The following is a 25,463-nucleotide window of genomic DNA, read 5'->3' on the forward strand; positions in this document are numbered from 1 at the left end:
TTCTCAAATTAAAGGCAAAGTCTTTTGTTTGTATCTCTCGATTCTATCTATTTACATCTACTATTCCAAGTCCAACAATGGATTTTCCCCGCAATAATTTATCAAGTTCTTTTAATTTATTTGGATCTTTCATTAACTCTACAAATAATCTAGTACTCTTTTTGAATGTCTTTTAAGGATATCTAATCTGTTAATAATGAATAATTTCATTTCAGGGTTGTCTAAATGACCCATGATAAGGTTTGGGTTAAATAACCCATCATCCAATCACATTGGAGATAAATGAGTTGAAAATAAATTAATGAAAAAAATATAAAAATTCCAACTCACCTATCTCCAATGTAATTAGATGATGAGTTATTTAACTCAAACTTTATCATTGGTCATTTAGACAACCCTTTTCATTTCACATATTATAAATACGTCTATTAAATCATAAATTTTTTAACAGTACTTACTACAATGGTAGTGGGCGGGCAATGCAAGCGCAATAGTGGGGAAGGTGAAGGCAAAAGTGGGGTGATCGACAGTGCAGCGACCCGAGATGGGCGATGGTTGAACGGGCGGTGCAAGGAGGAGGGAGGCAGATTTAATAGCGTTGCTGAAAGAACTTTACACAAAAGGGGTGAGGGCTTATTTAAAATCAAAAAGGGTGTGAGGGAGGGTGATAGTAGTGAAGAAGGAGGAGGGAGGGAGCAAGGGAGAAGAAGAGGATGATAGTGATGGAGGAGGATGGAAAGGCCAAGGGAGAGAAAGAGGGTGACGAAGGAGAAGGGAGGAGTCGACGGCGAGGGTGGAAGAGGATAAGGGAGGTGCAAACAATGATGGTGGCAGACAGAGGATGAGGGGGCGGAGGAGCGGGAGAAAATGAAGGTTAGAGTTTGGAGAATGAAGGAAAGAAGGGGCTTATATTGAAGGTATGGTGGAGAAATCAATGAAGCATAGCGTCGGCCTAGCCGATGCTGATTCTCAAGCCTTGCGAAATGGCATGTACTTTGAGAAATTAGAGTCGGTCCCGCACCGATGCTAAGTTGGCAGGACGCTGAACACCGGAGGGTGGACACTACGTTGGCGATGATATTAGCGTTCACGTGGACGCTAATTTGCAGAAAATCAGTGCTACTTGGCCTTGGTCTAGTTGTCGCTATATTTAAACGAGTTTTCATCTTTTTTGACGGTATGTGTCGGTTAAGCCGACTCTAACATGACAAATTTAGCGTTGGTGTCATGGTCAACGCTATGAATTCTAAATTTGTCTATTATTGTAGTGATATGGTGATTGTGCAATGAGAAAAGAAGTAAGGTATTGAAAAAATAGATGAAATATAGATTGAAGTGAAAATGAGTGAGAATGTTTCAAAGTTGGTAATGATAAGTTTACTTCATCTAGCATTTCTCCTGAAAAATAATGGCAACCTTAAAATTTGAACTACTTTAATTTACACTTGGGGTCTTGGTAAAGCAACTAAACCAACAATAAATTTGAACTAGCTCAATTCAGCAACAAATAAATTAAAACACCACAATGTGATCATAGCTCCGATTGGTTTGGTCATCTATAGCTACGTTCCACACCTTCTGGCTCTAATGGTTCAATCCTTATAACGACCTCTGGCACTGGCAACACAGCTTCTAGTTGTTGTTGTGGTTGTACTTGTGATGACCCAACAACCTTTTGAGTCTCAAGAAGGCACTGTCTGCACTTGGGGCATGAAGAGTGTGAACTCAACCACTTGTCAATGCAACGAACATGAAAACCATGGTTGCATTTCGGCAAAACACGAACCTTCTCTCCGTCTGTGAACTCTGAGAGGCAAATCACACACTCTGTATCCAAACCAGGGAGTTTCAGTTTCAACTCTGCTGTGTAACTCATTGTGGGGAATTTCTTAAGAGCTTTCTTCTTGATCCCTTTGCTGGCCGATCGAGGCGAGGCGCTATGGTTGTTGGTCCCGCTATAATCGTTGATGGCTATGTTGGAGAATCTCAACCCACACTTTATGATGGAGTTCAACCCCAGTGAGCAGATCAGAGCACACAACAGGACAGCAAGTATCATCACAACGTTCGCGTCGAATTTGCGGTTTCCGAGGTATGAATAATCTGTTGTTGATGAGTTCATCATGGAAGGTGAAGAGGTGGGTGATTGAATTTGATGGTGATCAATTGGAAATTGAAGAAGTAGCTTTCTTGTGTGTGGGGAATTTTCCACAAGAAGATCATGGATAAGCTGTGAAGTGAAGGAAGTAGAAGCATACATGTTGTGTGTTGTTTGTTGTTGTTATTGATGAGTTGGTTAGAACTTGAATTGATGGTGGTTATCTAGGGGAATGTGTATTTATATAGGCAAGTTAACATGGTTGGATATGATATCTGGATTTCATTAGATAATGTAACTTTTACTGTTTGGTGAGTGATTTCATTAGATTATGCCTCTGATGGGTTGTGGCTAGTTTTCTTTTTCTTTTGTTGTTTTGTCTTGCTTTGTTTTTATGCTTTCCCATGTACCCAAAAAAAAAAACTACTGCTTGTTGATTAGAATATTCCTAAGGGGTTTTGGCAGAACAAGGGTTTAAAAAAAAAATTCCTGATAAAAACAAAATCAGGACCAAGATTTGAGAGGCCAAGAGGGTAATACTATAGGTATATTCAAGATTTGATCTACTTAATTGGATTTCAATGGTTAAAAATTGCAAAAAGTGAGAAGGTGGTACTTGGAAGGACACTAGTTGTCTAAGTTAACAAAAAGTGTTATACAAGTGTTAAAAAAGGGTTAGATAAGATAAGATTAGATGGGAAAGTAACCTCCACATAAATTAGGAATGATTGTAACTTGTAAGGTAGATTTGTTAAATGTCTCATTATTAACAAGAGGGCAAATAGTATTCATAAAAAAATTCTGGAATGTTAATCATAGGGTTTTTTTTTTGCTTAACTATAAATAATTTTTTTATTGCGTATATAAAAATATCTAGCAAAATCTTTGAAATGAAAGAATTACATTTGTATGACAAGTATGAAATAATGAGATCTATGGAGAAACAGAGGGGGGTGAAAGCAGTCTTATAGAATGTTGTTGTAAAAATTATTGTACAAATACATTAATTTGTACAATCAGTTAACACATCCTGAACAATGCAATCAATTTTTTTTATCTTAATTGTTAGAAATAGATTTAAAGTAGATGGATCATTGAGCTTTTCTGTAAATAATTTTGGCTTTCTGATCAATATGGATCCATATATATTCCACTTTATACCAAGCTGGATGTGCCGTGTGTTCACAAATCATATACCAATTTGTTGTTCACTCATTTCAACAACCAAACACTACAAAGTACAAACACTTTACATATATATTTTTTCCCCTAAATTTCTCATTTCTCATCATATTATATTATATATTTTTACCACATTATTTTTTTCTTTTTTCTCAGGTTGAATGTCTAAACTCGTTGTTACAGAATATTTTTCATTGTTGTTTTCCCCTAAATAAGGACCAGCAAACCTGTGAAGGAATTGTGAAGTTTCCTTATAGAGATTAGAAAAAGAGGTGCCCACTAGGGTGGGCAAGTTATATTTTGGTCCACCGGTGGACCAAACTTTAAGTACCGTTGGATTTGAGAATCTTAGAATATTCTTTATTTCAATGGCTAGGATCTAAAAGATGATAAAAGGGGAAGAATGTAAATGAACCTCTCTTCTTCTCCCTTACTGCTACCCTCCTCCACCACAACCACCACCATTCTTTAGTGCCTCAGCCCATGCGGCCTCCCCCGCCTCCGCCTCCGCCTCCGATGGCTTCCTCTGGTTCTGGGAATCAATGTCTGAATATAAAAACAAACATGGAAAAACACTAGAAAAAGCTCCAAAAACCTCTCCCTCATCACCGATCTCCGACAGATCCAAGATCCGGAGCCGAATTTCTGGTTCACATGCTCGCGATCTAACAACAAGGTTTCTTCCGGCGGTGGCAAACGCAGGCGGTCGAAGGATCAACCTAGATCTCCGCTTGATGTCGATTTTTCTGGGTCGCCGTCGATGAACTCGGAGGATTCTGTCACCACGACGCCAGTATTTTTCATTATAGATACGGTGAAAATTAAATTAGGAGTTTTGTCTTTTAATGTTTGGCTTTTCCACAAGGTTTTGATTTGATTTAAGTAACAATTGGTCTTGATTTCATATCTGCTTGCCACTGCCATGGACGTCTTCTCCAATCTTCCTTTCCATGCTTTCTTTCTCAAATTTGTTGATCTCTTTCTCTGGTACTCTGAAGAAGACATGGAGTATTGGGTGATTGATTTGTTTACGAAGAAGTGGACACAAGATGGATGGTGTTGGTGGTGGACTGATGGCTAGTTGGGAAGAAGTGGGAGGAAGGGGTAAAAGGAAGAGAAGAGGAAAAGGGGAAAGGAAAAACCAAAATTGCCCTATGATCCACCGGTGGACCAGAATATAACTTGCCACTCTAGTGAAGTGAGCACCAGAAAAAGACTTGGAAAATATTTTCAGGTTGATTTAGTGGGTCCCTGGAGGAAAAAAGATGAGCCAAGTGGCCTTTGTAACTGGCCCACAGTAAAGTGTTGTGAGAAAGGTTTTTTGTTTTCATTGCCGCCAACTCCCTTTTTATGAACCTTAACACAACTGACATGTACATTGTACGGGACAAGTTGATGTACAAAACTTTAACATAAAGTGTACTAAATGGCCATAGCCCATGGTATTATTTTAATTATTAGCAAAAGCAAAAGCAAAAGTGCAAACGAAAAAGATAATATAAAAAAGAAATTATCTCTTTCTTTCAATTTTCACACACATAATACTGATAATAGTGAAATTTTGATTATATTGATGCTTTATTTTCTTCTTTTAGATGGAAAGCACTTTTGAATGAGGATTAATTCCTATTGAAAAAACATTGCATGTGAACACCTAGGCATATCATTGGAATGGATAAAAAAGATATCTTAACATTTTTAATTTTTTTAAAGTATTATATAGAAGGCTTAATACATCAGAAGGCCCCTGTAATTGTAAAGGGAATCAAATCCAGGGCCTGGAAAATTTTTGCATCAAATTGGGTCCCTATGAAATTTTTTTTAATTCAATTAAGGCCAAAGTGTGTCTGATGCTGAAGTGGCTTCAATTTTAGCCTACTCAGCTTTTCCACGTGGCATTTAGAATTATTTTTTAATTGAAAAATTTTAAAACTTAATTTTTTAATTCCAAACCCTCTCAAATTAACCCCAAATCATCTTCTCATAACTTAAAAAAAAAACTTAATCTAACCTAATAACTTAAAAAACATAATCTAATCAAATACTAATCCCTAATCTAATATGAGAATGCCCAATTAAACCTTGACTAATCATCTTCATTCTTCATCCCCAATTTCTACCCTAGAGTGGAAGAAGATAGAACCATCTTCTCCCCACCTTCATCCTCATCTGGCCAACACAGGAACTGAGACAAGCAGATCTGGGTTATCTGCAAGAGATGCAAGGAAACGTTCATCCCCTCTTCCAATTCCTCTTCTTCGTGCCGTTTCCACCCTTCCTTTATCGCACACCCGAGGCCATGAGACCCACCAACGTTGCATCAAGTTTGGTAAGAATGATTGCTCCGAATTTCTGCTTCTAGGCCCTATATTGCTTCTTCATCTGAACCTTCATATTCAAGCCCCAAAACCTTCCCCAGCACCCACGATTTCTTGGCCTTGTCGAATAGAAAAGAAAGTTAGGGTTTGTGATTCAGGTAGCTATGAAGATGAGGATCTGGTTTGTGATTTTGGGTTTTCTTTCTCCATTTCTTCTTCCCCTTTCTCCATTTCTTCCTCCCCTTCTCTTTTTCAGTGGTTCTCGATTGCAGGATCTGTTTTTTTTTTTAAGAATATGGGTTTGAAGAATAAGATTGGGTTGCGGTGGGTGGGGCGATATGGGTTTGATGTAGAATCTAGGTATTTTCTGGGTTTTGTTTTTGTTGTGGTTGAGGATGAAGATGATGAATACTATGTTGAAGCTGTTGAAGATGATGCTGAACATGATATTAAACATGATGAAGAAGAAGATGATGAATACTATTTTCTTTGCCCAGAAAAACCCATTACCCATTTCTCTTACTCTCTTTTCTTCAATCATGAACCACAACAAGAACACACTCCTCTCTCTTTCGGTCTCCCCTCTCACTCCAAACACATATTCTTCAGATCCACCCCAAATTTCTACCACAGAGGTGCAGGAATTTTATTTTTGGTTGTTGTTCTTGGTGATGGAGGAGGAAGGAGAGCTTGGTTCTTGTCTGGGTTCAATTTGAGGATGGGAAAGATTTATAATTGGGTTCAATTTGGGGATGAAAGGGTTTAATTAGGGATTAATTATAATTAGATTATTAGGTTAGTTTATTATCTAGATTATGTAATTGTTTAGTTAAGGGATTATTAGATTATGATTTTATTAAGTTTTTAATTTTTTTTTCTGATTAAATAATTGAGTTGGAATTAAAAACTATTTTTTCTAAAATTTTTTAATTAAAAAAAATTATAAAAGCCACGTGTAATTGATGACTAGGACAAAATTGAGATATGGAGGCATTTGACCTTAATTGAATTAAAAAAAAAAATTCATAGGGACCCAATTTGATGCAAAAATTTTCCAGGCCCTGGATTTGATTCCCTTTACAATTGCAGGGGTCTTCTGATGTATTAAGCCTATATAGAAATATATTTTGAAGTGTATGTTTAAGTATATTTTTAATCTATTATAAATCACATTTCACATTGTGAATTTAATTTGAAATAATGATCTATGGTTTTACTTTAAATTAAGTGGGTTCCTGAATAACAATTTTAGACAATGATTTTGATCTTTGGCCATATGTAAAAAAAAACTTTAATAGAAGTGGTAACTCATTTCCATGATCTACACTTTGAATCAGATTAACTTCTAGCTAGCTATTAGCACTAAAAAAATTCATGTGTATAAAATATCTAAAAACTTAAGCAAAATATACTAAATTTGTAAGAGTTTAATTTTGATGCACCGACGGTGTAAAGTTTTTTTACACCGTCAACTAATCAGATTTCAAGGATGTGACATGTCAATTAAAGAAATTAAATGAAAAGAGAGATTTTTTCACATCCTTGAAATATGATTGGTTGACGGTGTAAAAAAACTTTACACCGTCGGTGCATCAAATTTTTTCTCAATTTGTAATACATCTTATTAAATTAAAGTACCTCTTTTTTCATTTGAAAGGAATTAATTACTTAATGCAGAATTTAAACAAATCTTGAAAGTTGGTGCTGTTATATTGTTGTCACACCCCTTTATAGGACAGATTGTGATGTAACAAGTGGCATTTTCATTTTCTGAAGAATAATGCTACTTTCCACCAGCAGTTTGAATCATAACGACATAGGTGCTTAATTGCGTATGTTTCTATTTGAATCTGACTGGTTTCATATAAAATATCAAGTCATTATATTTCCTTTGTATTTTATATTGGTAGATTTTAAATTCACTATTTGGTTTTAGAGAAAGGTAAATATATAACAAAAATCTTATATTTAATCTATAGTAGTACAAGTTAAATTCAACGTTACTTGAATTGTAGAAACATCTATCAAAAGATTAAAAAAAACCACTTGAGCGAGAGCGACAACTGAAGAAGAACTGAGCTTTTAGAGGGAACAATTCTGTAATTTACACCACTAACCTAGTAGGAACTTTATTACGTTAGTTGGGTATTAAAATTCAAAAAAATACATGTACATCTGTAGGCCACAATCCAATTGTATTGCTCCTATCTCGTACAATTGATGCACATATACTTAAAAATATATACTAATACTATGTAAGTAGTATTTCATAATTCGCCTACCAAAATAGAATGTGGTCGGGCCCAAATCATTTGGACGATATGAATTTGTTTTACAATCTTCACACTAATGCAAGTAGCTTAGATCACAATCTCTTGAGTTAATTGAGATGTGGCTCCCTATTAAAGTGCCATTCAATAATCAAACTGACAAGATGTTTAAGTTAAATTTAATCTTCAATCTGATTCTAATTGTCTACAGCTGTACTTTTAGTTGTAGGCCTAAAGTGCTTGTGGAAAGAGCTTCCTTTTGGCATTTTTTATTTGCTAATTAAACTTTGCTTTAATTAACATTTAGCATAATAATGTTTAGAAGGCACATAACCGCGGAAGACAAGAATTTAGTAGTGAGTTTTTGCTTTAGGCTCTGCTGGCAGTACAACAAGTCTCGCTATATTTGGATCCGTATCTTGATGGGTTGGATCTCACTACTGTTATTGTTTCTTTGGACCCACATCCAGGCCTGGATAAGAAAAAGAGAAACATAGACAGAGACAAGGGTTGGTGCTGAAAAAAAAAAAAAAGGGTTAGTTTGTTTTTCTGAAAAAGGTTTGGACAGGTTCGGCTTCGGTCACAACCGCGGTTCTTTGAAAACCATATATCATTTATAAAAGTATTTACATATCATCTACCAATGTATACGTAATGTTTACATTGAGAGTAAATATCAAATACACAATATTTTAAAGACAAATAGTTTATCATTACCAATTACCAAGCAAGTGTGTTTGTAGTCCAGGTTAGTTGAACCGCATATGTAACATAATAACACCACTATGCATAACATACTAAGGAGATATTATAATATTAGCTTGTTGAACTTATGTTGTCCAATAACAATGAACAAAATTAGTGAACATCCGCATGATATGTCTTCATGTAGGATTCACTCATAGATTTGTGTGTTGCGGGTGGATCGACCCTTTTTGAGGGTTTCTTAAACCGCATTGAGTGTATAATCAACCATGGAAACTAAATGCTTTGTGGATTGGAGAAACCACTCACATGATTTTCATCATATATTCAGAGGCTCCATTGCTCCAACATGGATATTGATTAATTTAGGTGAAATCTAAAGGTATGATTGTATGAATTGAATGCTAAAGAAAATTATATTAATAAGCATGTATAAAAAAAGAATATGTTTAGAATAACCATTTTCAATTTTAAATTAGAGTACCCTGAAGTTAATTATATTCTTTCCAAAAAAAATTTTAATTATATTTGGTATAAGTAGAATAAAATTGAATGAGATGAAATTTGAGAGAATAAAATTAATTTCTATTATTTGAATACTTCATGATCCAATTTCAAAAGAATACTTCATGATGAAATAAAGATAACAAATTATTCCATTCCATGCCCTTAATTTGGGGATAAATTAAACAAAATGGAATGGAATATATTTCATCATATCCTATTTCAAATAATCCAATTAAATAACATGGCATATTGGTATGTACTTCATTTTTTTCTACTATACTTTTATTCGTTCTCCAATTCAAACAAAATCTAAGTGATTAGCCATTTTTTCAAGAAAGTATATATTCTAATTAATAAATCTGATATATAACTGTTATTTTTTTTCAATACATGTATCCTCCATGAGATGTAATTATATTCTAGTCTACAATGGAAGAGTCTTGCTTTTGAAGGATTAGGCCACCGATTGCAGAGCCTTGAGTTTTTTTATCTCTGTTCTGTTCGAGAACTTGATTCCCCTGTTTTCTCTTTTTTTTTCTTGCTTTGTTCACTTGTTAATCCTGTACTGTTTCTTCTTTCCTTTTTGGCATCTTGGTCTTGTTTCTCTTTATGATTGTATCCATGGGAGGCACCTCTTGTGCCCTTTTAATCAAATTTGGTTTACCCAAAAAAAAATTTCTAGTCTACAAATCATAGTTCCATCCGCTATGTCCAAACACAAGTATTGGAGTCTTTGTTTTTTCATAAACTAATCATTCAAACCATAACATTATTAATTGTGAGATAACATTTATGTGGAGGTTATTTTTCTGTCTAATTTAGTTATCTTATCCCTTTTTGACACTAGTATAACACTTTTGTTAACTTGCACAACTAGCACTTTTCCAAGTACCCACCTTCTCACTTTTTGCAATTTTTTACTATTGAAATCCAATTAAGTAGATCAAATCTTCATAAACCTATACTTATTACCCTCTTGGCCTCCCATATCTTGGTCCAGATTTTCTTTATCAAACCTCTATGCCAAAACCCCTTAGGAATATTCTAATCAACAAGCAATAGGATCACTCACAAAACAGTAAAAGTTTCATTATCTAATGAAATCCAGATACCAAATCCAACCATGTTAACCTCCCTATATAAACATACAGTCCCCTATGTAACCACCATCAACTCAAGCTCTAACAACAACAACAACAACAACAACAACAACATGGATGTTTCAACTTCCTTCACTGCACACCTTATCCATGACCTTGCTGTGGAATACTCCCCCCATACAAGAAAGCTACTCCTTCAATTTCCACTTCACAATCAATTATCACCCACTTCCTCACCTTCCATTAAGAACTCAACAACAGATTCATACTTCGGAAACCGCGAATTCGATTCAAACGCTATCATGATACTTGCTGTCCTGTTGTGTGCTCTGATCTGCTCACTTGGCTTAAACTCCATCATTAGGTGTGGCTTAAGATTCTCCAACATAGTCATCAACGATTACAGCGGAACCAACAACAATAGCCCTTCACCTAGATTGGCCAACAAAGGAATCAAAAAGAAAGCCCTTAAGAAATTCCCCATAGTGAACTACACACCAGAGCTGAAACTGAAACTCCCTGGTTTGGACACAGAGTGTGTGATTTGCCTCTCAGAGTTCACAGACGGAGAGAAGGTGCGTGTTTTGCCGAAATGCAACCATGGTTTTCATGTTCGTTGCATTGACAAGTGGTTGAGTTCACACTCTTCATGCCCCAAGTGCAGACAGTGCCTTCTTGAGACTAAAAAGGTTGTTGGGTCATCACAAGTACAACCACAACAACAACTAGAAGCTGTGTTGCCAGTGCCAGAAATTGTTATAAGGATTGAACCACTAGCGCCAGAAGGTGTGGAACGTAGCTATAGATGACCAAACAAATCAGAGATCATTATAGATCACTGCGGTTTTTAATTTATTTGTTGCTGAATTGATGTTTATTACAACTGAAAATTTCAGTTGGCTCACGTTTTGACCCAAACTGTATAAAAAAACTAGTTCAAATTTTGTGGACATTAATTATTTTTGCCCAAGACAATTTTCCAGATGAATCGAACTTTTCTGCACTGCAAGTACTGAAGCATGTAAATTTGTAACTCCCATGCATACTCATATTTTTTATTTATTTCACATTCCAGAATTTCATTAGTAGAATAAAAATTATAGGGGACTGAAGATTTCAATCCCAAATTTAAAAATTTATTTAAAGGGAATCAAGCAAATAACCAACCACCCGTCAATACTCTTTGTTTTATTTCTCAATGAATTATATTTTTTATCAAAAAAAAAATGTTTGAGGTATACAAATTATATACTAAAAAATAAGGATAAAAACCTTGTTATAGAAACTTGGTATTTGATCGATAAGCAAATAAGTAGGAAACTGATAGCTGATTAGTTAAATAATTGTAGTAAACTTGAGAGTTGTTTTGTAAAAAATTGGCTTAATTATATTTTTAGTCCCTATAATTTTAGGAATGTATAATTTTGGTTCCTATAATTTCAATTGCTTAAATTAAAACCCCTTCATTATTTAAATCGATTTTTTTTTTTGTTTATATGGTAACTTATCATCTAGTAACTTATAGAAGAAAATTGATATATTATTACAAATTTTTATGTCAAAAGTAACACAAATCATCTTAAAATGTTTACGATAAAAATTATGATACACATCATTTTTTCCCCTTAATTGTTATTAACCAATTAACATCTAAACTAAATTTGCCCATTTTTGAAAGTGCAACTGCATAATTGCTTAAAAATTTAAATCCTAACTAGTTGTACAGCTAATATAAATCCTAACTACAGTTGTCACTAAAATAGATGTGAGCCAATGTTTTTAATAGAATCCACGTGAATTAAATTAGTCAATGAAAAATATGAAAAATATTAAAATGAGTGTTACTAGTATTTTTCTAATTTAGAAACAAGCCAAAATAACTAAATACTTCATTTGTCCCTAAATATAAGGTCATCTTAAGACAATTATGCTTATTAAAAAAATATGTAATGAGATGAATTAATGCATTGGTTTTAAAAAAAATTATACAATCTTCACATTTACTGTTAAATAATGTATTGAGTAGTGTAGAAAAACATTAAGTAAAATAGTTATCAAAATTTTAGAATTACAAAAGTATAAGGGTGAAAAAGAATAATAAATTAAATGTTTCTAGAAACTAGTAAGGAGCCTATATATAAAAGGACATCAAATAAATAAATATAAAAATAAATAAATAAAGGGTCTTATAATTAGAGACAGTAAAAGTATAAAATTAGTGAAACTGGTCGCATCTAGAAGAGTGTTCGACCTAGCAACCGGAAAGTTGAGAAGAAAATCTATATTTACCCTACATTAATCTTAATTTTCTCATTATATGAGATAGTTTTCGTTTGGTTAATTATTCTCTATCTAATCTAATTATCCAATTCCTTTTTAACATGAATACTTATTTGTTCTTGAATGTTGTTATTCATTCATAATTTTCACTTTATTTACATCTCAATTATATTTATCTTTCTTTTCTTTTTCAATCCTATTATATTATCACTTCTGTCCATTTTATTCACACTAGCTTAATTACACTTTTTCATTTTAACACTTGTATAAACTTTTTGTTCACTTGAACAACTAGTATTTTTCCAAGTACCCACCTTCTCATCTTTTGCGATTTTTAACAATTGAAATCCAATTAAGGAGATCACCAAGCAGATCAAATCTTAATATGCCTATAGTATTGCCCTCTTGGCCTCTCATATCTTCAAGTACTGAAGATCTTGGTCTTGATTTCTTTTATTAGAAAAACATTAAAACCCCTGTTCTGCCAAAACCCCTTAGGAATATTCTAATCATTAATCAACAAGCAAGATCACTCACCAAACAGTAAAAGTTGCATCATCTTATGAAATCCAGATACCATATCCAACCATGTTAACCCCCCTATATAAATATACAACCCCCTATGTAACCACCTGATCAACTCAAGCTCTAACAAACTCATCAACAACAAACAACAACAGCATGGATGCTTCAACTTCCTTCACCCATGACCTTGTTGTGGAATACTCCCCCCATACAAGAAAGCTACTCCTTCAATTTCCACTTCACAATCAATTATCACCCACTTCCTCACCTTCCATCAAGAACTCAACAACAGATTCATACTTCGGAAACAGCGAATTCGATTCAAACGCTATCATGATACTAGCTGTCATATTGTGTGCTCTCATCTGCTCACTGGGGTTGAACTCCATCATCAGGTGTGGGTTGAGATTCTCCAGCATAGTCATCAACGATTATAGCGAGACCAACAACAATAGTGCTTCACCTCAATTGGCCAATAAAGGGATCAAGAAAAAAGCTCTTAAGAAATTCCCAACAGTAAACTATACAGCAGAGCTGAAACTACCTGGTTTGGATACAGAGTGTGTGATATGCCTCTCTGAGTTCACCAACGGAGAGAAGGTGCGTGTTTTGCCGAAATGCAACCATGGTTTTCACGTTCGTTGCATTGACCAGTGGCTGAGTTCACACTCTTCATGCCCCAAGTGCAGACTGTGCCAGTGACAGATCCAGAAATTTTATTTAGTGAGGGCAATAAATACATATAAATTTGTACACAAAAAAAATACATATATTAATAGAAGTGAGGACATTTTTTACCAAAGAGGACACAAGTGAGCACATTTTTACCAAATGGACCATAAAAAACAACTTATTTTTACTATTCAAGTGAGGGCATTTAACAATGTGTGACACAAGTGAAAGCATTTAGCAATGTGGAACATAAGTGAAGACATTTTTTATCAAATAAGCCATAAAAAATTACATATTTTTACTACTCAATTTTTTTTTTCTAATGTATTTTCCAAAATTAAGTGAGGGCAAGTGCCCTCATACCCAACCACTTGCATCCGTCACTGGACAGTGCCTTCTTGAGACTCAGAAGGTTATTGGGTCATCACAAATACAACTACAACAACAACAAGTTGTGTTGCCAGTGCCAGAAGTTGTTATAAGAATTGAACCATTAGAGCCAGAAGGTGTGGAGCGTAGCTATAGATGACCAAATTACCAATTAGAGCCATAATAACTGTGGTGTTTGATTTATTTATTGCTGAATTGATGTTTATTACAACTGAAAATTTCAGTTGGCTAACCTTTTGACTCCACCAAATGTATGATAAACTAGTTCAAATTTAATGGACATATATATTGTTTTGCTCAAGACAGTTGCTAGATGGATTCAACTTTTCTGCATGACAAGGGACGGAACCAAATTGATAGAGAGGATTGAAATCTTCTGAAACCAGATTGTATCTCATTCTGCTGTCTTGCTAAAAAAATTTAGGGATATCAATTAATTAAAAAGTAAATTGTAACTTGCACACATTCATGACCCTTTTTTAACTAACATATTTTTGAGACATGAAGTTGGAATCCAATTTCTGAATAGAAGATTTCAATCTTATCTAGAGAAATTGTTTAAGAAAAATCAAACATGTATTACTTGAATTAATCACCAACCACCTTTGGTGCTATCTTGCTCATGCTATAGGCTTCGCTGGCACGGTCTTATTGTCGGTGTTGTCACACCGCACTCATCACCTCTATTGTTGGCATTGCAACACGACCTTTGCCGCCATCACCGCTGCTATCACCTCCCTCGCTGCCATATCTATGCAAGGTTCTTCTTCCCCATTACAGGAAGATGTACACTCGTATTATAATAACTATGAATCAGTTTGTAAAAGTGAAAAGAAGGAATAATACATTCATGTTCACATATCCTAATTTGAATATTGTGGTAATCCTTAGTCAACAAGGAGTTCCAAATAATGGTTGTTAAGGTTTTGCGTTAATTGAAAATGCATTTGAAACCATTTTGAGGAGTTTTTCCCTTATTCCTATCATCTGAATGAAGTTACATTAAATATTTGATCTGAAAAGTTTTGCAATCGTTTGATGATATATGTAGTTTAAATTGAAGAAAAAAAAAACTAAATTATTGAGCAATTTTTTTTAACAATATTATTGAGCAAATTAAACGAACATAAAATTGATAATAGGAAACTCTGATCAGTAAATCCCTGTCCGTGCATTTGTATTTTTGTCGTATATAATGAGCACAATAACATTAAAGTTACAGGACATGCATGACAGCAATTAAATTAAGGACTATAATATTATTCCTGCTTGTAATTTAATTTGTGCTAATGGGTCTGCTTAATGCTTTATCTCCTTTCAAGATCTTAATTAAGTTTAATCTTCCTAGTGATTTCAAGATTAAATATTTTACTTTTTGGCTTTTGCTACCTGCTAGGTTCTTTTCTTCTTTCTTTTTGTTCTTTGGTCCTTTATTTATTAGGTTACTCCACTTCAGACATTGATTTACATTTCCACGCGCGCGTAGCTAGGTTAAGATCTAAACTGATAAAACTTTTCATTTGTTAACTCACATCTATTACGCATTACTTGAAAAAAATAAACTTAGTAAGACATGCTGATTCGGTGAATCTGCTTCCTATCCACAAACAATTATACCATTTTGCATTCTAATTTCTTATCTTAAAAAGACATAGCTAACCACATAAACTTATATTCATGTGGAACTTATCAACCCTTAACACGTAGACATATGATATTGTGAGCCATTCATAATGATCATCTAGCTACGATATATATTGGGGCCGGGTACAGTAGACTAATATTAAACATCAAGTAGGATATATTAACCCAAGGCTAGCCATGCTCTATTAAAAAATTAGAGATTACATTAAGTGGATAAGCGTCTCTCAACAAACCATTCTTCAATATATATTCGGTGACTGATATTGTTTCTTTTTTATGATTAATTTTAATAAAAATAATATTATTTTTGTTTACATTTTTATCACGTACCAAAATTTAAGTTTGATGGTAAATTTTAAAGTTTTCAAAATTTATCGATATTGATTCAAATTATAAGACAATTGAATTTAAATTATAAAATAACAAAATTATATTGATGAAAAAGAGATTTCGTACATCAGATTATGGTAACATTGGACAATTGACCAAAGCCGTGTACAAATATTTTGGGGCCTAAGAAAAAAATATTAAAGGGTTTTTTTTACAAAAATCTTAAAGAGACTTCGTATATTATAAAAAAAATATTTTTTAAATTAATCTTCTAGCTTTTTTAGCTGTAAAATAATTTATCAAAAATTTATAATCAAGAAAGGGAAGCGTAAGCATTTTGACGAGGGAGAGTGTGAAAGACTATGAATGAGAGAGATAGAATCAGTTAAGGGATAAAAGAAATTTATATTTTAGGATAAATAAATATATGAAATTATACTTATGATTTTTTTTTTGAAATGGAAATTATACTGATGATGGTATTGAATAGTTTTAAAAGCTAAAAGAATGTTTTTTTCTAGAATATTCTGCCTTTCATTTAATTTAATGTTACTTAAAAAAATTAATTTAATGTTTGATGTAAAATAATTGATTTTCACAATATTTTTGTCAAAATAAAAAATTTCCGCTATAATTAAATTGTGATATGTTTGTCCCCACATGATAGCTTAAGTGGTAAGAGCTGATTGACAGATGGGTTAGGTAAATGGGGGTCCAAGGATCAAATTCTGGCAATGCAATTAATCTTTTTGATGTATCCAGAAAAAATTGTTATAGTGTTCTTACGAAGTCTATATAAGGCCTAATTTTATTTTATTTTTGGTCAAAGGCCCTAATCTGGGAGGGGTGGAAAGTATATATACTTTGAGTTAGTATGGATTGGACCGTGTAAGTTTTACATTAGCAGATCTTCTTTGTTTCTGTTTTTGTCAATAGCAGATTTTGTTTTTGGTCGAAATAGCAGATCTTATTTAGAACTTTAAGTTTTCAATTTGGGCTGGATTTTGTTCAATTTCACTTGTGGGCTAAGTAGTCAAGCTTGTTATAGGAATTAAAAACACGAAGTCAGTAACATTTAATGTTGTTGTTATTAGGTAACATCCACTTCTATTACAATTGCTATCAAACCCTCTACTATCATATTCGCGCTACCATGTTATCATGAATTTACAAAATTGACAAATATGGTGATTATTGTGACTTTACAAAATTGAAAATAACTTTTTTAAATTTGAAAAAACATAATAAACTGAATTTATATAACCGGAAACTAATTTTTATTTTTTAAAATTTTAAAACATAAAACCAAAAATTACCCAAACTAGGTGTAATTAATAATTTTCTTGTTATTTGCTAAAGGTAAAAGGCCAAAAACTATCTCATACTTCACATATAAATAAAAATAATTCTAAATTATTTTAAATTTAGTTTTACCCTAAATCATTCCACCAAATACATTCTTCTAACTTAATTCTTTCTGACCTAATTATACTTACAATATTTTAGTCAACTTTAAAACAAACAAAAACCTAAGTAAATTTCAATAAATAAAAATCTGATCTATTTAAAAAATTTAAAACATAAGCCAAATCTATTACATGTATAAGTTTTTTTTTAGGCCCGAGTTTGATCCTTTCAAAGGCTGACATGTCCTTATAGCCTATTTAAGTCTCTGTTTTATAATAAGATATTCAAGTGAACCGAAAAATATATTTGTAAGCATGTCAACAAACGCATAGAATAATGAGTTTTTTCTTTTGAAAGTGGCTAATGGGATAAAATATATTTAGATGATTATATTGTCTAAATCAAAATAAATAGGTTATCAATCCTTTTTTAGGGTTTTTTTATTGATTTTTTAAGGAAGTTTATATAGTTAAATCATTATAAACATATGAATAAGTCAGTAAGCATATTATTAAAAGATATTATAATAAAAATTTAATGTAAAAATAATATTAATTTATACTTTTTTTAAATAGGTCAGCAAGTTATGCTTTTTTTTTTTGAAATTAGCAAGTTATGCTTATCTATGCGTGATATTTTTCATTAAAAAGAGCATGACATTTTTCATTAAATAGAAAATCTGCACCTTAAATATTTATTAATTTGGTCTAACCTAAGCTTCACATGTAAGCTAGGCCTATAATCTCATTTGAGCAACAACGGGCACTGTCAATGGGGTCCCACTCTTCCTCCCCGAAATTGTTCCACTTCTTCTTCTTCTTCTTCACTCTTTAGATTTCGTGTCAACTCAGAACACAGCGAAAGATTACACACAAACGAACCTCTCTTCCTCTCTAAATCTTGTTTCACTCGCCATTCAACACTTCCCCCACATCACACGATAAGGTAAACTCTCTTCTCTTCGTCTCCACATACAATTTCTGCACATATTCAATTTTAGAATAGTGTGGTTTCATCAAATAAGGTAACCGATTTTATTCGTTCATAATAGTAATGCTACTTCTTGTTTTAACAAACAATCGAACACCCTTTATGTTTATAAGTGTTCTGATTACGATGTTGTTGTTATTGTCGTATTTTTTTCTTCTTCTTAGACAACCTAGTAAGACAGATATTGCTTCTTCATGTGCATTTGGATTTTGAAGTCATTGTCTCTAATTGTGTAGGGAAATAACCTGTGATAATTGGATAGGTTTTGTTTGTTGACTTGTTGCACTTGAGTGTTGAGACCTAAAAAAGTAATGGTACCTCAACCTCATGGGAGTGCACACTCTGATGCGGCGAAGACGGAACAGATAATCACTGAGTTCTTTGCGAAGAGTCTTCACATAATACTTGAATCTAGGGCGGTTTACGCGTCGTCGCGCAACTCGTGTGCTGATCAAGCAGTGTTGTCGTCTCCGTGTTCATCGGCTTCATCCTCCTCATCGAGCGTGCGGCCGAGGGATAAATGGTTCAATTTGGCGCTCCGGGAATGCCCTAGTGTGTTGGAGAATGTTGACCTCGGGCGCCGGAATAATCTTGAGTGTGTGGTGATTGATGTGATTTTGGTGCAGAGGGCTTTGGACTGCGACCCCGTGACCTCGAGCTTTTCTCCGAAAAGGGTTCTTCCTAGGAGTTCTTTACTCAAAGAACGGTATCCGCTTTGCTGTAATGCTGGTCGAGAAGAATTTGGGATTGAGGCAAAGAGTGAAAAGATTGTAGAGAGATGGGTGATACAATATGAGAGTAGGAAGACAAGGGATTCTAATTCTGGAAATAGGAGGTCAAGCAATAGTTCTTTGTCTAGCCTGTATAAGAAAGTAACTTTACTCGTGAGATCTTTGTATGCCACTGTTAGACTTTTACCTGCCTATAAAATTTTTGGAGAGCTTAATTCATCTGCACAGATTCGTGACTTTACCCTCGCTCACCGCATATCCTCAATCGTTGAGCCCTTAACCCGTAAAGAAGAGGCGGAAATGCTGAAATTTGGGTTCACTCCTGTTGATACTTCTTCTGGTAGGCTTTGCCTTTCTGTGATGTATTGCCCGTCAGCCTCAGATGTGAGCTCTGAACCATCAACTCCTTTGTTCCCACAAGTTATACCTGACTATGTTGGGAGTCCATTGGCAGATCCTTTGAGGAAGTTTCCATCACTTCCCGTGGCAGGGTTCCCATTTCCAAGGCAACATTGTGGGAATTGTGACCATTGTAGAGCCTCACCTCCATCCATTACTAATTCAGCTGAGAAGGTATGGCGTATGCTAAGTTGCTAACCAAACCTTTTCTTTAGTTCAAATATCTTGATTTTTTAAGGCTGCCTTCTGTTTTCTGTAGTCGTTTTCTCCTGGAAAAGTAGAGTCTCGAAAATATTCTGGAGTTAAGATATCAGCTAATAGCTCACCACAGATTTCAACTTCCAGAAGCTCCAGTAGGTCTTATCCGGAGGATTTTGATGGTTCTGATTTTACTTGGCCATTTGATTTGGAGGATGACGATGCAGATCCAGGAAGCAGGTACTTTGTGACTGAATTTTAGTGGCACTTATGCTTTTTTCTTATATGCTAATCTTTGCATATGTGCAAAATATGCTCATAAGTCATAAAATGGATATAGTCCTATTGAAGAGAGATAGACAAATGTTTTATGAATACTACTTGTGGACCTAAATCCTAATCACGGTTGACCCTTTGCTTGATCAAATTTGCTTCTCTCTCTCTCTCTCAGGGCATATCCTGTTACAAAAAATAAGAGAGGATCTAAATCCATAATGAGGGTAGCTCTGGTTTAACAGGAGCACTCCCATATGTGATGTTTCTGGTCTGGGAAGCTCCAGGGTAGTAGAGTAATGAGTTCAGGGTGGACTGCATATACTGATACACAATTAACACAACCCTCTTCCCTCTCATTGAATACCTTATAAACATAGCATTATCGTCTTGACAAGCTGACAATGTATTTATCCCTGGTTCTTTAATGAACTGAGTGAACCTTTGGAACCATGCTCTGAGCAATTGCTTTAACCCATACAGTGATTTCTATAGTCTACACACTTTCTGGTTGAAGTGTGGTTCAAAGTTAGGACTCAAGAGTCACCATTTAGTAATGCATATTCACATCTAGTTGTTGTAATGGAATTAGATGTGAATATGATTTCACTTCTATTTAGTAATGCATAGTCACCAGCCACCTTATTCCTTCCAGTTCAGAGCATTCTGTATACTGCTTTGGTTAGTTCTGAAGTGAAAGCAAGAAAAACAGGTGATAAATTATCATGTGACACAAAGTTAGAGAGGGATGCTTGGTACATGACCTTACTATCTTACACCCTTCGGGATTGCGATGTGAAAATGAGAATCATTCGACTCTTGACTGTGTGGACTGAAAAAATGAATCTGAAGTAGATTGAACAAGTTGTACAAGCTTTAGGAAAAACAGTACCTAATGGGTTTCCAGACTCATGAAAATGTTGGGGACTCCATTCCTTAAGTGTTTTTCCTCCTTGACTAGACAAAATCAAAGGGTTTTTAAACCCTTGCTTATTGTCCTTGTTTCATTTCTTTCTGTTTCTGCTGTTTCATAACTGGTTATTGCTTGTAAATCCTTATCCTCAGCTTCATTCCACAGATTTGAGTCACTCAGTTAAGGTTTCTAGGATTTTATTTTGAGTCATAAAATCTGAGTCTCAAACTGATTCTTTCATCCAATTTGGTGGTTTTCCATCAAATTTCCATCAGGTTTCCTTTATGTGTGCCAAGGTTTCCTGTAGTTTTCACAGAAAGGATTTTTCTTCCTTTCTCCTTCTTAATCTTGTCCTTTTGTCACCAGCTGAACCTTCATATCTTGTATTTTTTAAGATTCTGAAGTACGTTGACCTTGACTCTTCTTGCCGAACTTCTGAGAACTTCTTGCATTATAGGTAGTGTTTTTCGGCCTAAGATCCTACCTCTCACTTATCTAAATCTTGATTGAGACCAACAAGGAACATGTATGCTCTATCATTTTCTTGTCTCTTCTGAAACCTTGCTGCATCATTTTGATTCTCCTAATTTTCATCATAGAACTAATCATAGGACATTGTCAGAAATATTCTTCATCTTAATTTCAATTTTAAATAGTCGCTACTCACCCAGATAGGGGTGTCCCCATTCAGATTCGAGTCTCGGTTCACAACTTGGATACTTTTGGGAACTTCAAGTTCATGTAATTTCTCCATGTTAAGTCAGATTCAAAGAAAATATTTCATTTAGTTATATTTTAACTATCATTGACGTAAAATTTGCATGATTGTGTCTTTAATTTGGGAATTTTAACATGATTCATTGTGCGTAACCAGAGCGGAATCCTTAGATCATGGTCACATGGCTGAGGTGCTTAAAGCTGGAGGATTCTTTCCTATCAGAAAGTCACATGATGCTGCTGTCGGTGCGCTTGTACATATGCTGAAGAAAGCACCACCTCTCCATCAAGATTTCTCCACTTCAGAACATTCTTCACTTCAGGAAGGGCTTCACCAAACTGCTACTCCTAATTCAAGAGTTAGCGTCACAACTACGCCAGTGAAGTTAGCCAATCAACAACCAAAAAAAGAACACTCGTCACACGGCAGCCGCGAAACCTTAAACAGCAATACTCTAGAGCCCAATCAAATCCTAGAGGAACCAAGACCAGTGAGTATAAAGTCTACTGGGATAACAGCAACTAGGAAAACAGCAAGTGATGCATTGGAAGAGTTCCATGGTTACAAAAAAATGAAAAACTTGTTACTCAAGCAAGGTAGTATGCCTCAACTATAGTACATTGTAGAGTGTACTTTGGATGCGGGATGGACACGCACTCCAAAACACACTATCTATGAAACTACATATTATATAGCTTATGAATCATCGTGATTTTGGGGGCTAGATGTGTGTTGCAGAAATGCAACCAAACAAGCACTTATGCTTCTTCCTAATGGTGTTCATGGGGAAGCTAGATCAGTGAAATTCATGTACAGTGTTTATTTCTTGATAAGTTGGTACAGTTGAAGAGTATATTCTTTGTTTTGACAATATGTGTAAATATGATGATTAAATCTATGACTGTTGAGCTTTCCAAAGCCGTGTATTGTCTTAATACATGACAACTGCTAATCTGTCACTCGTCTTATTGTATGATAACAAGGCAGAAGCTTCATGTACAAGTTGCATTTTCAGTACCCTTGCTCTTTAAAATTTGATGATAAGACCAAGATTGGATGACTAAGATTTAAAATGGCAATCAAGTACATAAAAATAATTTATTAAATTTGAACCATTTGGATCCTACAACTATGGAGTTATGGCTGCAGTGACTTTAGAGATTTTTTGGAGTAGGAAATCCAAATCATAATAATTCATCTACACTCATTCCACCGACTCACAATAAAATAGTAGAGAAATAAGAGATATGATAAGTGAGGATCGGGATCCTCTACCGTTTGAAAATAAACTGCTTGAGATCCCAGCCACTAGCTCTTCTTATTATGGTGAAATAATTAAAAAAATAAAAGTTTATACAATTTTCACCCTTGGATAGAAACTACTGCACAAGTTGCAGTTATGTGAATGAATTACTAAAACTCAACCAAAATTTATGAATATAACCCGAATGATAGGAAGATGAATGACTGTACTTTGGCTGATTCTGTGATTTCTGTGTTAAATGGTGAGGCTGGGGACCAGGAGAGCGGCAATAATGAAAAATCGTGTCTTTATTCTAATTTGTTCTAAGAAATGGCGCTATCATTGATGCATCATTGGCCATAATATATTTTTAGAGCACTCAAGTTTCAGAAACAATAATAAAGGTCCCACTAAAGTTAATGTCACATCCAATGCATAAAATATCTCATCAATCCCCTTAAAAGTTTGAAGGAGATGCATTTACTTGTAATTAAAAATTAAATAATTTTCCAAATTTATTAATTATCAACACAATTGGACCCAAAGCTTTGCTTAAAGAGAATGTATGTATGTACTTTGTACCACTCTTGAACCAAATGCTATTATTAATTTCTTACACAAATTTACGTATAATCAATTGACGTACAAAAATACAGCCTCCATATGTTGAAAAATAATTTTTCATGCCATGTCGTCTAATTATATAGTGATACCAATTTAGCCTTAAAAATACTAGGAAAGATGACAAGAAAAAAGTGAATAGGCAGAAACAGGATTGGACACAATTGTTTAGACCTGGGTTGTTGTTACCAATTATTTTTTGTGAGCCCTGCTTTGAAAGATCACTAATGTCAACTTAAGAGATTAACAATTACTTAAGGAGCTAATAATCAAATCAGTAACATAGCTGATAGCAATAGCATGCTAACGCGCCATGACGTGTTCTGAAAAGTTGGAAATTAAAAAAAGGTACATTTAAAGGACAAATGCTGAATTATTAGGCCAACTTAAATATTTAATACTTCATCGTTTATAATTTAACAATAATGATTAATGGACATACACGAGCGGCGAGCCGGTGACATACAAGCGACATATAAACCGCCACAATTTTTTAGAATAGTTAAAAAAAACTAATCCCGACAATTTTAAAACCTAACAAAAAAATGTATATTAATTGAATATCGCATCATCTCTGGATCTAGGTGTAAGAAGTGATAATTTAAAGATGATTTATCCAATTAGTAATGAAGAGAATATTCTCACATGGGTTTGATTCCCCAAATCAACATATCATGGCCTAGGGCTTTTAGAGTTCTGGTTTGAGCTCTTTTGTAGGTTATATAGGCCTAAAAAATAAACAAAGCCAATGGGCGAAGACATCTGCATACCTTACAAGCATTAAAAAAAGCAATAGTACTGGCTTAGTGGCTTATGTAATTCGTTAACACAAGTACACAACCATGCAAATGCTAGTTTGCTACCAGTAATTACCTAAACTTTGCTCTAATGATTGGTAATTAATTAATTATGTTTAATAAGATCCACTGATTCATGCAAGCTACCACGTTCACCTTCCCAAACTTCAGTGGTTGAGTTTGTACTTATCAAGTTAGTCGTGGATTTGTAACCACTTTTTGGGATTGCGTAAGCTAATATATCGTTTGGGACGTAGAAAACAAATTGGAAGAGACAATCTGAAAGTAATTATTTAATCGTCAAGTACAAAGGAACCAAAGAATATACTGGAAATCTTCATTTATTTTCTGGAAAATTCTATTCTCAAATTCCAAAAGGTCCAGAGATTCAGTCGTAAAATGCGTCTAAACCGAATTGTTAAATTCATCATGTTTTGTTGACATCTGAATTATTGTCAACTTGATTTTCATTAGCTACTATCCACGTGTCCTCTACACATCATATATTCTTTCCAAACACATGATACGACATTAATCACGAATAATTGCTATTTAATTTCGATCTATATGAAATCGGTGATCATCGGTAGAACACGGCAACAACCAACATTCACTCCACATACTTAGGTGAAGTGTAAAAAAATATACACACATTTATGTAAAAATATATATATCTTCTTAAAGTGTGTTTGATTTGGCTTTTAAAAATTAATTTTAGCTTTTGATGTGTAGCTTTTGGAAAGAAATGCACTAACTTTTATGTCCATCACTCAACCAAACACACTCTTTGTTATATGATTAAAATGAGATGCGAAATAAGTTAGAAATATGATTGGAACTAGCTTTTCCTAGGCTCAACCTATATCATATCTTTGTTTGTTTATGATGAATTTTATCTCATGAAATGTTTGTGGAGTTGCTTCAAAATGCTTCCCTCTTTTGATTAAGGACCTTATTCAAGGACATTAGGTGGCATGCACTACTCGATCTCTTTGAGACTCGAGCGAGCAGGGCTCAAGCACAAGCTATTGATCGTAAATTAGAGTTCCAAAGATTTCATATTGAGGATGTCCTGGGTTTCTCCGACTGTATTTGGCTTTTTTGGGATCCTAATGTGCTAGACATCAAAATTAAACAGTTTTATCGTTAGTG

General features: G+C 34.2%; 3 protein-coding genes across 3 annotated transcripts; 2 read left to right on the forward strand and 1 right to left on the reverse strand.

The window, feature by feature from the left end:
* Positions 1-1,354: 1,354 nt before the first annotated feature.
* Positions 1,355-2,333, reverse strand: LOC130716180 (RING-H2 finger protein ATL78-like). Its single transcript, XM_057566384.1, has one exon. The coding sequence runs from the start codon at positions 2,258-2,260 to the stop codon at positions 1,553-1,555; it is 708 nt and encodes a 235-aa protein (XP_057422367.1). The 5' UTR covers positions 2,261-2,333; the 3' UTR covers positions 1,355-1,552.
* Positions 2,334-10,071: 7,738 nt separating this feature from the next.
* LOC130713409 (uncharacterized) lies at positions 10,072-14,299 on the forward strand. Its single transcript, XM_057563178.1, has 3 exons — positions 10,072-10,980; positions 13,103-13,673; positions 14,044-14,299. The coding sequence occupies exons 1-3, from the start codon at positions 10,204-10,206 to the stop codon at positions 14,184-14,186; spliced, it is 1,491 nt and encodes a 496-aa protein (XP_057419161.1). The 5' UTR covers positions 10,072-10,203; the 3' UTR covers positions 14,187-14,299.
* Positions 14,300-18,160: 3,861 nt separating this feature from the next.
* Positions 18,161-22,585, forward strand: LOC130710981 (autophagy-related protein 13b). Its single transcript, XM_057560397.1, has 4 exons — positions 18,161-18,373; positions 18,655-19,722; positions 19,808-19,986; positions 21,807-22,585. Exons 2-4 carry the CDS (start codon positions 18,730-18,732, stop codon positions 22,264-22,266), a joined length of 1,632 nt encoding a protein of 543 aa, XP_057416380.1. The 5' UTR covers positions 18,161-18,373; positions 18,655-18,729; the 3' UTR covers positions 22,267-22,585.
* Positions 22,586-25,463: the final 2,878 nt, after the last annotated feature.

The sequence above is a fragment of the Lotus japonicus genome, chromosome 4 (assembly GCF_012489685.1).
Source record: "Lotus japonicus ecotype B-129 chromosome 4, LjGifu_v1.2".
NCBI lineage: Eukaryota > Viridiplantae > Streptophyta > Magnoliopsida > Fabales > Fabaceae > Lotus > Lotus japonicus.

Bases quoted from the DNA above. Each gene is read 5' to 3' on its own strand.
- LOC130716180 (XM_057566384.1), bottom strand. From the start codon at position 2,260: ATGTATGCTTCTACTTCCTTCACTTCACAGCTTATCCATGATCTTCTT.
- LOC130713409 (XM_057563178.1), top strand. From the start codon at position 10,204: ATGTTAACCTCCCTATATAAACATACAGTCCCCTATGTAACCACCATC. The intron at 10,981-13,102 runs TATAGATGACCA...ACCTGATCAACT, and splicing joins CAGAAGGTGTGGAACGTAGC to CAAGCTCTAACAAACTCATC. The intron at 13,674-14,043 runs GACTGTGCCAGT...CATCCGTCACTG, and splicing joins CTCTTCATGCCCCAAGTGCA to GACAGTGCCTTCTTGAGACT.
- LOC130710981 (XM_057560397.1), top strand. From the start codon at position 18,730: ATGGTACCTCAACCTCATGGGAGTGCACACTCTGATGCGGCGAAGACG. The intron at 19,723-19,807 runs GTATGGCGTATG...TGTTTTCTGTAG, and splicing joins TTACTAATTCAGCTGAGAAG to TCGTTTTCTCCTGGAAAAGT. The intron at 19,987-21,806 runs GTACTTTGTGAC...GTGCGTAACCAG, and splicing joins GATGCAGATCCAGGAAGCAG to AGCGGAATCCTTAGATCATG.